Source organism: Myotis davidii, unplaced genomic scaffold, assembly GCF_000327345.1.
Source record: "Myotis davidii unplaced genomic scaffold, ASM32734v1 scaffold91, whole genome shotgun sequence".
Taxonomy (NCBI): Eukaryota; Metazoa; Chordata; class Mammalia; order Chiroptera; family Vespertilionidae; genus Myotis; species Myotis davidii.
The window spans coordinates 115,580-133,500 of NW_006283139.1; the positions used below are offsets into that span (position 1 = coordinate 115,580).

The 17,921-nt window shown below is 42.3% G+C and overlaps 1 protein-coding gene across 1 annotated transcript in view; it reads left to right on the plus strand.

The window, feature by feature from the left end:
* Positions 1 to 17,921, plus strand: part of CTNNA2 (catenin alpha 2) — a gene marked incomplete at its 5' end in the record, with an annotated part of 880,141 nt that overhangs the window by 112,505 nt on the left and 749,715 nt on the right. The window contains 2 exons of the mRNA XM_006753455.2: positions 8,633 to 8,752; positions 12,493 to 12,759. Coding sequence (XP_006753518.2) covers positions 8,633 to 8,752; positions 12,493 to 12,759 — 387 coding nt within the window. The remainder of the gene's footprint in view (positions 1 to 8,632; positions 8,753 to 12,492; positions 12,760 to 17,921) is intronic.

The window sequence follows — 17,921 nt, forward strand, 5'->3', positions numbered from 1 at the left end:
AATAACAATGTTCTCCATTCTCTAAAAAATGGAAGGGAAAAAATGGAAAACAGCAAGCCCTTAGCCAACTTCTCAGGAAAGGCACATTTTCTTAGTGGCTACCAAGAGCAACCTCACAGTTGGCCATTGTTTGGGGCCATGGATGTGACACGGTGACTAATATCACCTGTGCTTTTGGTGCCACTAGCATCAGCTATTCTTGTGCATCCTCAGTAACGTATTAACTCTGAGCAGTCTCCCATTTAGTCCCAGCTCTCTTGTGTCTCCTGTGTTCGAACAGCAGCAGTCCACTGGAATAAAACACCTTCGTCTCAGATGATAAAGTTAGAAATTGCTGCCCATGTTCTTAGTGTAACTTTTCTGTCTGAGCTCTCATGCAGCTGGGTTGTTCAGAATGTATGCATTTAGTTATCCTTTCAGGAAATACTTATCGGGTGCCTACCATATGTAAGACACGGTGTGCCAAGTATATAACTTCAGAGGTAAGACAGGCTCAGAGCCTACCTTCAGAACTTTATAGGCTCGTGGGCAGGTACATTAAGGAAGTGCAATTAATGCCGGGAAATGTGCACATTGCTATGGACTCGCTTAGAGGGAAAATACAATCATTAGGATGTTTTCCATTTTAAAGAACAGAAACCCAACTTCACCTGATCTTTTAAAAAGGGAGTATATTGGCTCATCAACCAAAAGTCCATAAGGCAATAGCTTCAGGTAAGGGTTGATCAGGGCACAATATATGATAAGGATTAAGTTTCTAAGACCTTTTCTTTTCTTTTTTTTTTCTCATTGCAATATATATGTTTTTTTAAATTTTGATTTATTGCTTAAAATATTACAAAGAGTAGTACATATGTCTCCTTTTTTGCCCCCTTGACCTTCCCCTAGCCTCCTCTAACCCCCAGTGTCTTGTGTCCATTGGTTATACTTATATGCATGCATACAAGTCCTTTGGTTGATCTCTTACCCACCTCCTTATCAACCCTCCCCAGTCTTTCCAATGTAGTTTGTCTAAGTCCCTTTCTACACTGAGGGCTTTCTTCTCTGTAGGCCGTTTTCTCATAGTCTCAAGATAGCTGCTAACTATTGCCGGCATAGCAAGAATGAGGGAATTCCCTTCCCTGATAGCTCACATAAAAGTTCCAGAATCGTCTTAGTCCTATTGGCCTCGGAATCAGGTGTATATCTCTGAGTTAATTATTTAGGGGGAGGGGGTGGAATGGGATGTGCCGATTTCTTAATTTGCTTAACACACCTCCTTTTCCTCCCCGTCCCCAAAGCCGAGGATGAGATGAACTCAACCAAACTGTATTGTCGATCAATTGAGGCTGATATGAGGAAGGGTGATGTGGCTGGGAGAGGGACATCTCAGGATTGGGTCTCACTGAATTGCAGGATATTTGCCTTTCCTGGAACCAACTGTTTGGACCAGATTGAACAGGCTGTGGGGTCCACAGATCCCAGCCTGAAACGAGGGGCTAAGAGTTGAAGGTGATGGAAAAGAAGTTGGCCCCATCAAAAGAGCTGGGGGACTTGTCATTCGCCAATAATGGCAGCAAAATGACACAGTAACTTGAGCAGGGAAAATTAAATACAAATCATTATTAACTCTAATGTCAGATTATAGTAACAAGGGATTGGCTAGTAACAAGAGGAATATGGCGATGGCAGCTCTGAGGAGTAGCCACCACCCACAGAACTGAGGTAGAGCACTCTGGGGAGAGCCCCCATCCTCCCTCCCACCTGGATGAAACCCGGATGTCCTTAGTTCACGGTCTCAGAGGAGTCACTGCGGGGCCACACAAGTGAATGGAACTTGCCGGAAACCTGCCCTTCAAGGTGTCAAGGAAAACTGCTCATGGAGCGGTGTCTCCCAGAAGGCATCCCACAATCAGTCACCCAGGGCCCTGAGCTGCTGGCCACCTGCCTGTTGGAGAAGCACCTCCACCATGGCCCCGCCCCTCCCCACTTGCCTGCTGGGGCGGCTTCCCTGGCACCGCGTCTGCCCCCAAGTGTCACCCTGCGGCCCAGGGGAGTCACCCCGCAGAGCAAGGCCAGGGAGTGTCCAGCAGCCTCTCCCGACAAAGCCTGACATCAGGCCATCAGGGGAAGAAATGCTATGTAAGGGGCCCGGCCGTGTTTCCACGGAGCAGGGAGAAAGTATGAACTTGGATTTGATAGCTGGCCCAGGGAGAGAGTGTGCTACTGCTCAGACATGGGGTGCTCTTGTCATTGATGGGAGGCAGATCCAGGTCAGGCAAGACTTTCACTGCAGAGATCTTCACAAACCAAGGAACAAACAGCACGAGAGCCAGAGAGGGAACTTGGGGCGTAGGGGAGTCCACAATAATTTAATCGATTCTGTGTCATTGGAGCATAGAGGGTCAGGTGGGGAGACACAGTAACAGTTAGGCTGGATGTCTTGGATAGTGTGACAGTTAGTTTAGACTCTACATGTTTGGAATTACTCAATGGCTCCCCATAATCCATAGGTAGATTTTAAACATTAGGTAAATATTTTTTGGTAGCGACCTAGAGAAGGAATTGAAAGAGTAGAAAGCCCAAGCAAGGTAACAGACTAAGAGAGGATGGAGATGATTCAGGCCAGTGAATGGAGGGGAAGCTGAGCAAAGGCCTGGCAGTGGGAAATGGTGAAGAGGGGGTTAAGTCCAGGGCTATGAAAGAGGCAGAATGACTAGAACCTGGACTGCTCAGATAGGACAGGCTCTCACTGTGTCCTCGGGAATCAGCTGTTCATTATAACTGAAGCCTAGATCCTATCAGCTTTATAAACCCATCCTTTCTGGGAAGCTGAGCCAGGACAGGAGTTGTAAGTGTGAACTCTGGAGCAGGCCTTCTAGGTTCACAGTCGGGCTTCTGCACGCACTTGCTGTGAGACCTCTGAGGCAGGTTGTATCACACGGACCTCAGTTTCTCCTCTTTAAAGTAGAAAGTTAAACAAGGACTGAGTGGGATCTATGTAAACCTTTTAGAATAATGTCTGATACAATGTGAGTGCTCAGCGACCCTGGCTAGTGTCATTTTTCTTGCACGAGCTGAAAATAACTTCGGAAATACATGAAGCTCTGTTAATGTGCTTTAAAGACACGGCACTTGAAGAATAAATGACACTAGCATTTCATCATTCTTGCTTGCTGATGAAATCATTTTCCTCACTTGTTAACAAGGAAACAGAAAATGTGATCTGGAAAGCCAGCTCCTCTTGAGGAAGCAAAAAAGATTAAGTATGATAACGCTGAGACACCCTTGGTCAAACCAGGGTACCTGGCTAAACAAGTGAAGTGCTTTAATGTATACTCTAATGCTCATTCATTCATTCATTCATTCACTTGGCCAACTCTATTTTCAAAAAATGATTTTTAATTGAGCTGTAAACCTCGGTTCTAACAAGAGAGTTGCACATGGCTTGTTCAGTAGGTTCATCGGTGTCACTTAGAATTCAGTCCCTGGGTAGCAGTAGTAGGACCCTGGAATGAGGTCAGCCTGATCACGTCAACAGTGATTTAAAGCACTGCTATGGGCAGCAAACGCTGACAGGAGACCCAGATCACATTGCCCAGGAGAGGGGGTCAGACTCCTCAGTTCAATACTATTGCGCCCCTCCCAACATGCCTGCCTGGCTCCTAGCAGGTGCTTAATAAGCAATTAATGAATAAATAAATTCTCAGGCTACGTTTTATATCAAAGTAAATGAGAGTTATTTAAATCAGGACAATGGAAGTTGATGGAAGGAATCTGTCTCAAAGAGTTTGACATGGTTGTGGACTAAATTAGGGTGGCAGGCTGGCTTGCTTTAGGAATAGGGGTGGGGAGGGGGTTGAACAAGCTCTGTGAGAAGATCCAGTTTAAGAGTTTAAGTGAGAAGCTCTGAAATTAGTGAATATCTGATTCCACTAATTAGGGAGGGCATTCTAATCTCTTTTCTAGAAGTTTTCATCTTTTAAGCTTTACCTGTGTACAGATTCCTCATAATAAGGACAGGAAAACCTGGCTGAGCACAGGGTCCTGGCTTTGCCATGAGCCCTGCCTGCCTGTGAGAGGGAACAGGTGTCTGTCATCTGTCCAAGGTCATGAGGGCACCTGTGAGGAGCAAGGCTATGTCAGGGGCTCCAAGGGCTCCCTTCATCAGCTTATTGGAGACAATTTCCCAGTCCAGGGTATAGAGTCTCCCAAACCTCTCCCTTACCCTGGCACCGCCCCCACTATCACCGCCTCCTCCTCAACGCCAGCCCCAGCAGCTGCTGCCTGTGCCCTAGCCACAGTGCTCCTCCCCCCACAGCGTGCCCTGCCATCTGCAGACGTCCCAAGAGTAAGATGTAGCCTTTCCTCTTCAAAATTATTTAGGAAAACATTTCTCCCCCGGTAGACACTAGGCAGCAGCAGGTCAATATCGCTCTTTGAGGAGCTCCCAATTCAGACCAGGCTACATATTTGCTATTTTATGTTGTGGTTGTTTTTTTATTTTTATATTCCGGATGTCCTTCCTGACAAAGCTGGGGCCCAGGCAAAGCTACTGCCAGCCAGAGGGAGGGAAGCCGGGTCCAGGTTGCCAGAGGAAAGCCGGTGCTGGCAGCCGGGGAGAGGAAGGCCTACTCTTGCATGAATTTTCGTGCACCAGGCCTCTAGCATATATATATATAAATTATGCTTGGTGTATTTGGGGAAATGGTAGAGAGAAAGTCCTTGGCTACCATTTCCATTTCGATAACATTCTTTGATCTATTCTAGTTCTCTATTTTTTTGTATTAATATTGGTATTTTATATATTTTAGAATTTACCACTATCATATAGGTTTCAAATGTATTAGTGTAGACTGATTCATTCTTTCATTTCCAACTTTTGGTATCTTATTGTTTAAATTGGCTTCTGAGATAACAGTGTTGGATCTCTTTAAAAGCCAATCTGAGAGTTTCTGTCTTTTAATCACAGCATTTGGCCCATTTATGTTTATTTTATACTTGGACTTAATTGGCCATTTATTTCATATTTTTTTCATTTATATGCCTTCTTTTCTTTATTTCTTATTTCCTGTAAACCTTATAACAACCTCTGCAGTATGTAGACACTATCTTTATTTTAGTAATGAAGACACTGAGGGTCGGAAAGGTTAAGTGGCTTCCCTGGTTCACAGAGCTAAGGAATGACGGAGCTGGGGTTCCAATATAGACCCATCTGAGCCTGAGCCCCCTCACACTTACTAACATGCCCATCGTTGTGTCCTCAGGTAGGAATAAAAGCTTTTGGAAAAAAGTGTGCTTATTTGGCATATAGAAGCCAATTTCCTTTCCCCAGACAACCTGAAAGAAAAAGAGGTCATTGGCTCTGTTCAAAAATCAATGCTTGACTTTCATATCATATTTGATTTCGCAAAAGTGCCTTGTGACTGTCCTGATCCATTCCCCCCCCCCCTTTTTTGTTCATGTCCCTTGGACATTCTTTGACTTTCATATCATATTTGATTTGGCAAAAGTGCCTTGTGACTGTCCTGCTCCATTTCCCCCCCTTTTTTGTTCATGTCCCTTGGACATTCTATCTCTTCTCTATCTCTGTCTCCCTCTCTATCATCTAGTTGTCTAACAGCAGCATGTGTGCCAATATTCCAGACCTTGGAATATTTTCATTCCTGTGGTACCTGGGATGGGATCTGAGCCTATTTTTCTATATGTGAACTTTCCACATGGTGACCTCTCAGGTCTTTCGAGATTAAAACTGAGAATGACTAAGTCGTCCTTTACACAGACTCCATCATGGGTATTTGTTTTCAAAAGAATTTCATTGAATTAGAAACAAATTCAAACCAGCATCAGAATTCCTCAGAGAAAACCAATGAGAAAGTAAGTTATGAATAAATAGTAATACTCCAAATTGGTCTGAATGACAACAGGTAATAAACCTGTATAAACCTGTTTTATATTAGGAAACAAATCTAAGGTTTGTTAGCTCTCTCTGAGATAATTATTGTGCTCTTCCCTGGAACCAGTTTTTATGTCCTGAGAAAAAATTGAAAACTCAAATAAGCAGAAGGAACAAATTATCTGCTCAGGCAGTCCTCTCGCGCTGCTGTTGATTCCACGTTAATGATTATAAGCAAATTAGAAAGCCAGACATCACTGAGCTCTGATTTTAACGATTTCAGGTCAGAGTTTCTCATCTATAATAATAAAAGCATAATATGCTAATTAGACCAGATGTCCTTCTGGATGTCCTTCCATCCTTCAGGACGAAGCCAGGGCTGCGAGGGAAGACTGGGTCCCAGGTGCCAAAGGAAAGCTGGTGCCAGCAGCTGGGAGAAGGAAGGCCTACTCTTGCACAAATTTCGTGCATGGGGCCTCTAGTTAAACTATAAAATTGCTTTAAATGGGCCATTCCTTACCATAAAATGAAATTTTATTTCGGTCCCTAACAACATCCCAATACACAGCAGTCCCTTTTTCAACTACATATCTTTCTTTTCCTTGAGTCTCATTAGAGCCTGGATAGGGATTGTAAAGCGCTAACACTGAGGAGTTAAATCCTCATTTTATATTTTTACAATTAGGAAGAAAAAAAGATGAATTTCCAAAGAAGGTGAGAATAGACATTAAATTTTGTGTGGACTCTAGATTACTACCATTCTGAGGAACTTCCCTTGCTACAACTTTTTCCTTAATAAAATTGGTTAGTCTATTTAGTAAATTGAATGGTATCAATGGAGTGAAAGCTTTAATGATATCCATTATCACTGGTGTGCATACACTATTCTCTTCCTCTAGTCAGTGAATCTTGCTTGATAAGGAAGTTGGATTAGCCACCATTGCCATTGTGGCAAACTTCATCAAAGATGTATCTTCATAGCTCAAAACTGTGTGAATCTGTGGCTTCCCAGCCATTTTAATAATCGTTTGTATGTCTGCGTTGTCAAACAATCAGCTGTCTGTATGTTGTCCTTAGCCTTGGTTCAAATTACCAGAGCCAATCAGAATCTGCAGGCAGCCCACGTGCTCTCCGCCTTTCTCATTACAGCCGCCTTCCTTTTCCTACTGCCTCTCTTCCGGGCTCCCTTCATAACTAAGAATTTTTGTTGTTGTTGTCAGTCATCACCCGAGGATATTTTTCCATTGATTTTTGTAGAGAGAGTGGAAGGGAGGGGAGAGACAGAGATAGAGAAACATCCATCGATGTGAGAGACACAGTGGTTATCTCCCACACCCACCCAACCTGGGCCTGGGATTAGGCCTACAACTGAGCTACGTGCCCTTGACTGGAATGGAACCTGAGACCCTTGGGTCCCCAGTCTGACACTCTATCCACTGAGCCAAATGGCTAGGGCCATAGTTAAGAAGTTTTGATTTTGTGAACATGTAACTGTCTGAAGCCTTATTTACTCAGGGTTGTGTTCTTGGCTATTTATCCTGAAAAAATTCTTGGCTAGTTCTACAAAGATGCAGTCTTACTGACAATGACTTAGTGGGTTAGTTCATCATAATATCTTAATTTTAGTTTTAATTTTAATTGAGTCTACAGGTATTAAAACCTTAAAGGGTTACCAGTGGTGGAAGCCTTCACATCATGTTTAAAGTTAAGATCACTGCCGAAACCGGTTTGGCTCAGTGGATAGAGTGTCGGCCTGCAGACTGAGAGGTCCCAAGTTCGATTCTGGTCAAGGGCATGTACCTGGGTTGCCGGCACATCCCCAGTAGGAGATGTGCAGGAGGCAGCTGATCGATGTTTCTCTCTCATCGATGTTTCTAAATCTCTATCTCTCTCCCTTCCTCTCTGTAAAAAATCAATAAAATATATTTAAAATAAATAAATAAAGTTAAGATCACTCTGGAGGGGAGGAAACTTTAGTACCTCTCAAATCCTCAAATATTTACAAAGGAATTTTCAGTGAAATTCATAATTCAAGTCCAAGGCCACAGTGGGAAAAAATTGACGGCGGTGTGCAGGAATTTGGAAGCAGCAGAGTACATGCTATCAGCATGTTCACCCCAGTTGATGCCACTGTTAGTGGCAACAACAATGTTGATTTCACTTGCTTCTTGAGGCTCTATAATTCCTCTTTCCGTTGGCTGGCAGGTGTAAATTTAGTCCAAAATCACAGCCCTGTTCGTCCCGGATTCAGAGCTGTTGCCAAGAAAACGGGTCGCAGATTCCAGCTCTCTCGGTCTTTTTTTAGCAGCTTGGGAGTTCCTTCAGGTTCTGTTTGCCAACCACTTCCTCCTCTGAAGGTTTCTAGAAATAGTTTTTAAATTCCACATTTAAAAAAATATACCCATATTTTCCTTTACCGTGACTTCTCAAAATTAAAAGCCAGTTTTCCTTATCACAATGATAACTCAATAAAATACAAAAAAATCGTATTTTATAGACTCCCAGAGTTCAGCAGTTATTATTTCTTACTGACAAAATATTCTACAATCCTTGAACAAATGTTTATTCTGATTGTAAGTGCTTGTGAAGAATCATTTTCCCTATATGTTCATTACATATTTAAATGGATGTAGACATGTGTATTAAATGTTAATACATTAGTGTGTGCTTTTTAAAAATGAACTACCCATTCTAACAATTATTGCACATCTAAATACTATCTAGGTATAAATGTGCTTGTTTTTTTTATCACTTCAGGTGGAGGAGGCCCTGGAAGCTGTCAAAAATGCTACAAATGAGCAAGACCTTGCAAACCGCTTCAAGGAATTTGGGAAAGAGATGGTGAAACTTAACTACGTCGCAGCAAGGAGACAGCAGGTGGGGAAGGTCTCAGAGATGCTGGGGAGTGCACGTGTGAGCTCAGGAACCTTGCGGCTTTGCTGGCCTGGACAGTGGGTCAGCTGCACCTGCTGGCCATCCAATTAGCAACAGCCTCAGGACCTGGGATCCCTAAAAACGGCTCCTGCTTGGGCCAGGTCTGATACCACCAGGGGCCCTGGGGTGCTGTCTGGCCCCTGCCTACTTGGAGGAGGTCTCAGGTCTCCTGCTTCCTTGGTGGGGACCCCCTAGCCACCCCACCACATTCTTTTTGTCCTCTCTAGGAAATCCTCCCCGTCAAATAAAAAATTCAAAACTGCGGTGTGATGCTCTGGCCACTCCCTGGACATCACCCTTTGCCCTCACTTTTTATTTCCCAGCCCTGTGGACACCAGCATGTATAGCCTCACCCAGGATGTGCAGGGTGTGGAGTGGAACTTTCGTGAATGAGAGGAAGGAAATGAGAGGAAAGGCCGAGAGAAAGAGGAATGCAGAGGGAAGGAGGAGCACAGGTGCGAGCCAGTCACTTTGATGAAGGTGGCTCACCTGGGATGCTCTCTGCCCCTCAGCAGTGGTTCTCAGCCTTGGCTGCACATTAGAATCACCTGGGAATCTTTTTAAAATCCTGATTTCTGGGCCTCATCCTCCAGAAATTCTGGAGATATTACCCTCAATTTCAGCCGGCTCTGTTTATTCATTAGGTACCATGAGAATTTTGTTCCCCCAAATGTGGAGCTGTTGGTTAAAACCATGTCCAAGTCAGCCGGCTCTGTTTATGCATTAGGTACCATGAGAATTTTGTTCCCCCAAAATATTTTTTTTTCCCCCAGGGAAAAAAAAATTGCAAATGTGGAGCTGTTGGTTAAAACCATGTCCACCCATCCTCTTGACTCCTCCCAGAATTCTTCCACCTTTTAGTCAATTCCTAGTAATTTTTTTTTTTTCTAAAATATCCTGTGACCAACTTGAAAGTTCCAGTCCACAAACCTTTGCTTAGTGTTCATTCTGGGCCAGGCAGGGGTGATGCTGTTAGTACAAAGCTGACCAACATCCATCCAGTCCCTGCCCCCAAAGAGTTTACAATGCCGGGGCACCAGGCGCACACATGTGACCTCGTTTACGGTTATCAGCAGAATTCTTTGTTCACGTGGAATCTTGTGCGGCAGCCCCAGTGGAATGTGGGTGGGGTTGATGTTATTCCGAAGCACAGGTGTGAGACCCAAAACCAAAAGCCACTGGCTTGTTAAACAACTGAGAAAGAATAGGTCGAATCTTGATCTCAGTGGACCTGGGAGAGGCTGGAGGATAAGCAGGACCCGGGACACGCAGAGCCTTGCATAGTGTTTGGATTTAACTGTGAGTGGAGAGGACTTGTTTGGGATCGTGCCTCAGATGTACACTTTAATGTTATTCTGTGTTACAAAAAGGGGGGTGGTGTGCAAGAGGGGAAACGTTGTAGTTGAGAGGGGGCTAAAGTTGTCTAAGTACGAGTTGTGGTGGTCTCAGTCAGGGTGGTAGCAGCGGGAATGGAGAAAGCGATAGGGAGTCAGTTTATTTTGAAAATGGAACACGTAGGACCTGCTGTTAATTTGAATGTGTGGGGTTAGGGAGTGACAGCCACCGTTCCCTTCTAAGCTCACTTCTAAGCTTCAGGTTTGAGCAGATGGGTAGGTGGTGCTGAATTTACTAAAATCAGGAAGACTGGAAAGGGACCAGGTAGAGTGAGAAAGAAAGATTTCATAGTTTAGATACATTGATTTTGAGAAACGTTTAAAATATCTAAATAGAAATCTAAATAGAAATGTAAATGGAAGACACATGCGGATTGGAGATGGTAACATGACTCGTCAGCATGTAACGGGTATTAAATCCTTGGGCACGTATAAGATATTCGTATGAGACTACCCACAAACAGTATTTACTTTTATTTTATTATTACTTTGCTTTTACTTAAGTGCTAGTTCAGACATTTTAAAGAAAATTTAGAAAAAGAGTAGAAATGAAAGAAAAGAAAAAGCACCTCACACCCAACCCCTCAGCAAAATGGTGGGGATAGTCGGGTATTTTGCCTTTCTGTACTAATCTTCATATTTTAACATATTTGCAATTATTCCGTGCATAAAAGTATGCATATTCTGTTCCACTTTTTCATATATCTCATAAATATGATCCAGGTTATTGCTTTTCTGGAAACGGATTTTAATATCTACATAAATAGTCCCTCAAATTCATGCTTCAGTAGTTTCCTTAACCAGTTTTCATGATTCAACATTTAGATGGTTTTCAGTTGGGGTTTTTTTTTGTTGTTGTTGTTGTTTTTTGGTGTGTGTGTGTGATTAAAGAATGCTTTCTCAAGTATCTTTATGGAGATAACTAACAATTTCCTACCTGGCATCTCTCACTTCCATATTCAGGCTTTTTCCCTCAGCATAGCTACTCAGGTGAAATATGGAACCTGAGAACCAGGTGTCCTGAGGTTAACGAGGCCTTGATGGCGGCTGGGAGCCAACTCCTCCCCGCGATGCCTGCATGGCTACCACCTGGACTCGAAAATATACTCTCATGTTTGTTGCCTGCTTATCTGAGGCTAAAAATAAAGAATCCCAATTCCGAATTTGTGTTGGCTGGCAAAATCTGCTATTTTAATCAAAGGAGGACAGACAGTTCAGTCGCTGCTTATCGTCAGTTTGTCTGGACAGTCCTAGATATCAGATAAAATGTGCTCATCTAGAACTATTTTGATTCACAAAGGAAGAGATGCAGTTCATTGTGGCTAGGTCATCCATGTGTCTTGTACTAAATGAGCAAATAGGAAAAACAGAACAAAACAAAAAAACACCCCAGTAGATCACATACTATTTAATGATGTTTTGAAGCTGGAAAATATTCTGCTAGAGATACTCAGCCGGCAACCCTAGACGGCTCTTAGAGACAGCACTGCCTTTCATGTTTCACAACATTTTCTTAACAGACCCCTTAAAGCTAAAAATAGAGTGATGCCCCCATGATGTTATTTTAATATTCCAAACCAAGAGAAGCAAATTCTATTTTTTATTCCCTAAACTCACTGAGCTGCCAGTAAGGCAGTTTAAGGGGGGAAAAAAAACACGAACCCTGTTGTGAAAATGATATGAAGTGGCAGTCATGCCCTGAGCAAAAATCCGGAGTTTGATTTCCCCTGTTCACACCTGGAATGAAGTTTGCGTTTCCCAGCTGCTGATGACTAAGTCGGATCCAGGCAAGCCGCTTCCCTTGTTGATGGCTCAGGTCCTGCGTTCTTTCAGCAACATGCCCGACACGCCTTTTATGGGCCAGACTGCTGGTGACTCAAGAGCCACCTGTACAGGACAGACAGAGCTTCCCGGTCTCCCAGGACAGCTAGTATAGGAGGGAGGCACCTGCTGAAGTAAGAGAGCTAATACAGGATGAGGGTGACAGGTGGGAGGGAGTATGGCCTGGGGCAGGTAGAAGGGGGCGCAGCTTAGAGGGTAGGAAAGGGAGTGGGCCCTAGGTGGATGGAACACCTCAGTTGAAAGGCTAGGGTGGAGGAGGGATGCTCCCATATTTCACATAGGAAGGGCACTATGTACAAAGTCCTGGCAGCTAGAGAGAGCCCAAGGGCCGGGAGATGTTTCCTAAAATTCAGCGTGGTTGTCTGCGCCTGGGGCTCCAAGTTCTGTTACAAACACTTCAGTGGCAAATGCCATGGATGTGACAGGTGTCGTGTTTTGCACACGCAGGAGCTGAAGGATCCCCACTGTCGGGACGAGATGGCCGCCGCCCGAGGGGCCCTGAAGAAGAACGCCACGATGCTGTACACGGCCTCCCAAGCCTTCCTCCGCCACCCAGACGTGGCCGCCACAAGGGCCAACCGCGACTACGTGTTCAAACAAGTCCAGGAGGCCATCGCCGGCATCTCCAATGCTGCTCAAGCCACCTCGCCCACGGACGAGGCGAAGGGCCACACGGGCATCGGGGAGCTGGCTGCGGCCCTGAATGAGTTTGACGTAAGCATCCGAGTGACCTACACAGAGGGCTGCACACTTTCCCTGAAAACACGTGCCTTGGGGTGAAGGGCCACCATCATAGTATTTATTGATTTACAGTCCTGAAGGCTTTGGGCAGTAAGATGAACCACGCATAATGTGTTGCTGCGGTTCAACAAAAAACCTTCAAGGCAGACAGTTTCTCTGAAAGAAAGGGTTCATTGCCAGCCAGGAAAGGGACCAGGCCCTGGGCCATGGGGCCTACCCACCAGCAGCTGGGATGATGGAGAAAACAGACAGGTTGGCCATCCTGGGGTGGAGGGCTGTTCGACATAATGAGTTTGGGGGAGAAAAGTGTAAGTCGTTTTGAAAGAGTTTACACTGGCTGCAGAGAAAGGGGGCCAGGGAAGGAGAAGGGTGGTTCTGGGATAGGTGCCCAGTCCCTGAGGAAGCAGTGTTTGCTCCTTCTGATTGGTTGTGGGCACTAGTCCGGAAAGTTCATGAGTGAGCAGAAGGCAGTGGAATCTGGTGGTTGGCCATCCCTTTTTATGTTTATTTTATTTTTTAATTGGATAGTTGCTCTTTTTTATTGATTAAGGTATTATTACATATGTGTCCTTGTCCCCCATGGCCCCCCTCCAGTTATCTGCTGTCATAACTTTTACATATAGAGCTCCTTATTATTCTCTTAATATTAATTTTTGTTGTATCCTGTTCTTGTTCAAGGAGTCATTATCTTCTCATCTCTCTGAGAATCTATTTGGTCTTTTAAAAAACATTTCTTACCATATCTTTGCTTCCTCTGAGATCATTTCATGTTAAAGGTTTTCCTCAAATATCTAAGTATCTGACTGCCCAATGTGGCTCAATGTCTATCCCTTTTTAGATAAAGGCTGAATAAGCTCCCTGGACAATCATTCAAAGTTTCAACATACATTCAGGAATATGAGCAGCCCTTCCTTAGCTTCTGGACACTGGCTCCGTGTCTCTTCTTCCCACCCTTCAGCTTGCTGCAATTTAATTTGAGACCTCGCAGAATTTTTCTCTTATCACTCTTATCTGGAACTTGACCTATTGGCAAAACCTAATTTACTTGTCTTTAAAGGATCTAACAACTATGTTTAAGAGGCCTGACCCCTTGCTATTATAGAAACCTTGTACACTGTGGGCAGTTTTAGGGACAGTCATCATTTGGATGATAGTCATTATTACTAAAGCAACAAATGTCCTGGGCAGTTCAGGTGTGGATTGCGTTTCTCTTGTCCCTGGTGAAGAACTGTCCTCAACTTCTTCGTTTTGAATCAGTGGCACACAAGCGCTGTTGCTCTGTGACCCCACAGGGGATCCTGGTCTTGCATACGTTGCCTGTTTGGGTAACAGCATTCTGCACCTGCTCTCTCTGGGGATTCATCTCAATGAGGATGTCTCATTGCTCCTGGGCATATTCAAGGTATATTCAAGGGGGTGAGAGGGACTCATGTCATCAGCATCCCAGGATGACACAGCTCTTACCACCCCCAGGTCAGGATATGGGTTCACCTGCGAGAAGTTGAAATTCAGTTGAGTTCATACTATGCTAAGTGAAATTCTACATGTGTTGTGAAAGCTACAAAGATTTATAAAATAGTATCTGCTTTCAAGGGTTCTATTTTCCTATAGGGGAGAAGAGGGAGTTAGAATGTTCTCTACACACTTTAAGTGATAAACACAATGTGACGGGAATTCATAGGAGCTTTTTTCAGAAAATGAGATTCCTAGAAGAGTTTACTATGTGTATGACACAATGAGCTTGCTTCTGGATATGCTGACATGACTTGTTGGCAGGCATCACGGCTGACTGCTGGTAAAGAGGATTAGGAGCAAGTGGTTATTAAAGGTGAAGGGAGATGGATAATACGATGCAGGAATGATTGTAATACTTTACATTCAGATAGCTCTTCTCAGTTTTCACAGGGCCTCTCCTCTTTACCTTCTTTCTAAGTCAAAATATATATTGAACCTAGATCATACTCTATTCTCTAACGCATTTTTGGTAAGGATTAAATATGATAATAAATTTAAAGCTTTTACCACAGAAATTGGGCCTTAATATGTAATTGTATTCATGAGGTTTCAGGAGACAACTGAAAATTTATTGGAACTAGTAAGAGAGTTCTGTAAGGTTATCAATTTTTAAATTAACAATGGGAGTCACTAGATGTCCGTAATACAAAAAAAGAAAAAAAAAGAATAATGGGAAAAGAAATCCTGTTCACAAAGTAGACAATAAAAATAAATTTTGGCTTTATTTCACTAGTTAATTTAATTTCCTTTTATGTATTAGAGATAATCCTGATATAGTTATGAAGGGCCTAGCAAAGAAAATTATATTGTTTTACTGAGGTGCAAGTTTTATTTTTTGGTAAATGGTATCAAGATCACAGGTAGGAAAAATATTGACCCTGTCAATATTTATACTACTGTATTTAGACAGTACCAATAAAAAATTAACAGGGGCCGAAACCGGTTTGGCTCAGTGGATAGAGCGTCGGCCTGCGGACTGAAGGGTCCCAGGTTCGATTCCGGTCAAGGGCATGTACCTGGGTTGCGGGCACATCCCCAGTGGGAGATGTGCAGGAGGCAGCTGATCGGTGTATCTCTCACATCGATGTTTCTGACTCTCTATCTCTCTCCCTTCCTCTCTGTAGAAAATCAATAAAATATATATTTTTTAAAAAATTAACAGGGTTCTTTGGAAACAGAGTCGTGTTAAAACCTTTTTTTGTCTTTTGTGTGTGTTTTGTTTTTGTTTTTCCCTTCCCTGGAATAAGAATGGATGAGCCTGTATTTTAAGGAAATGAAAATAAGCAGGTCTTGCACTCAGATCACATTAAAGCATTGTAATGCTACCTTAATTTTTAAGGTGTGCATTAGAACAAAAAAGGCCTCATCTGTTAACCAGAATAGAAAATTACAAAGTCCAATACAAAATTATTTTTGAAATGGTGTTTTAACAATAGGTAGATTATTTAATCAGATTTTGCCAAAATTTAATCTTTATGATCATAGTTTATTTTATAATAAAGAAAAGTAAACAGTCAAACCCTAAGTGCGGACCTGGCAGTCCAGCAGTGTAGCATACAGAGCCCTTCAGCTGCTGCCCTCTCTTGCCCAGGAGGATGAAGCCTCCAGCTTTCCTGTCTCTTTGTATCCAGACCATTTTCATTAGAAGGAGCTTTTACTCCAAGTGAATTTAAAAAGTGAGGACTCACTGAGAGTATTACAAACAGTTTTGCATTCATAATACTTAAGGCCACGTGGGGAAAATCTATTAGTAAAGAATGTGGACATATGTTAATTTCAACTCTAGTGATACATTCTCATGCTGCACAGTTAAGGCTTTGGGAGCTGAACACATAAAGATAACAATAGAAGATGCTTTTTATAACACATGGAATTCCTAATTGTACTTTATTCACTTCATATGTTATTACAAATATGAGACCAAGTAATTTTATTACTATATGAACTAAGTGTATTATATGTCATCTAAGTAACTATGTATTCTATTAGCTTAGTATATCAACCCTGTAATTTTAATATTATTAAATGAACACTGGTTTTCTAGCTACATAAATTATATAAAGCATTATCTAATGTTTAAAATTTTATTTGTCCAAGCTTGACAAAAATGAACATGTGCAGCTATCTAAATTGGCAGTTCGTAGTTAGTAATTCCATTTGGCGTGGTTCACTAAAAATTGTTATTTAGCAAATGCAATTAATTTAAGTTACTTTCTCAAAAGCAGAAATGCTAGGTAAGTATGATTGAATATTATAGCATGTAAGGTAATTAACCACTTGTAGATGATCCATTTCTAACACCAGCAAACCTACAAGTCCTAATGCTATTTGAAATTCTTTTCCTAAAAATAATGTTCCATTTCTCTTTACTTTGTAACAGCATTAGACATTTCTGTTCAACAGTTGCATAATAAATAATTTGATTTTTTTTTATTTCTCAGGCAGATTGACTTAAAATTGATTTAGAATTCACAGGCATCTGTCCTGAATTCTGAATGCTATTCTCAGATATTAAACAAATTGATATTACATGGAGTGGGAAACTTCCTGAGGTTTAGTTTAATGGCTTGCCAATGTAATGGAGATTTTTAAAAATACATTTTTTTAATTGATTTCAAAGAGGAAGAGAGAAGAAGAGGAAGACAGAAACATCAATGAGAAGAGAGACTCATTGATCAGCTGCTTCCTGTACACCCCACACTGGGGATTGCACCTGCAACCCAGGCATGTGCCCTGATTGCAAATTGAATCAAACCATTGAGCCATGCCAGGTGAGATTTTAAAAAGTCAAGTACTTTGATATCCTGAAGTGAAGGCAATCACAGAAATACAGAATATCATTTCATATCAGCATAGCTAATATGCCCTAGTGTTGAATTTGAAGATTGTTGTGTATTAATAATCTTCCATGTTTCAAACATGGGGTGGGGGTAGGATGCAGAAGGGACTGAGAGTTTGATGGTTGAGGAAGAATAAGGTAAAAGTTAGTAGTTTTCTATTCATTTGTCTAAATTATAGGATTGAATTTCTAACTGGGTAGTTATGATTGTGGCTCAATGCCTGGCACTGTATATATTCTTGCCACTATTATTCTGCCTATGGGGATGATTTATGAAGCAAAAGAATGAAGGAAAAACCCAGCATTTTTTGACAACTTGAAACTGTCAAATGCATCTCTAGTGATATAACAGCAAAGAGTGAAATGACGGCTAATCAATGGAAAAATCAGCCTCTCTTTAAAATGTGGCAGCTGGAGGTGAATACTTTTATCTAGTGAAACTGTCTGCTAAGGGATACTCAAAAGAATTTCTAGAAAACTCTAATGATTGCTCAGAATAAATCACATTATAATGTCAGTTTTGACTGCCAGAAAACTTTCGAGGGTTGAAAGAGAGGAAAATTAAATAATTCCTATAGAATTGCTTCATTTTAATTAAAGAGAAGAGAGTATACTATATCTGGGTTTTTAAAACTTCTTTTTTAGATGAAAATACTTTGAAAAAAAAAAAGGAAATTAGCCAAAACCGGCTTGGCTCAGTGGATAGAGCGTCGGCCTGCGGACTGAAAGGTCCCAGGTTCGATTCCGGTCAAGGTCATGTACCTGGGTTGCAGGCACATTT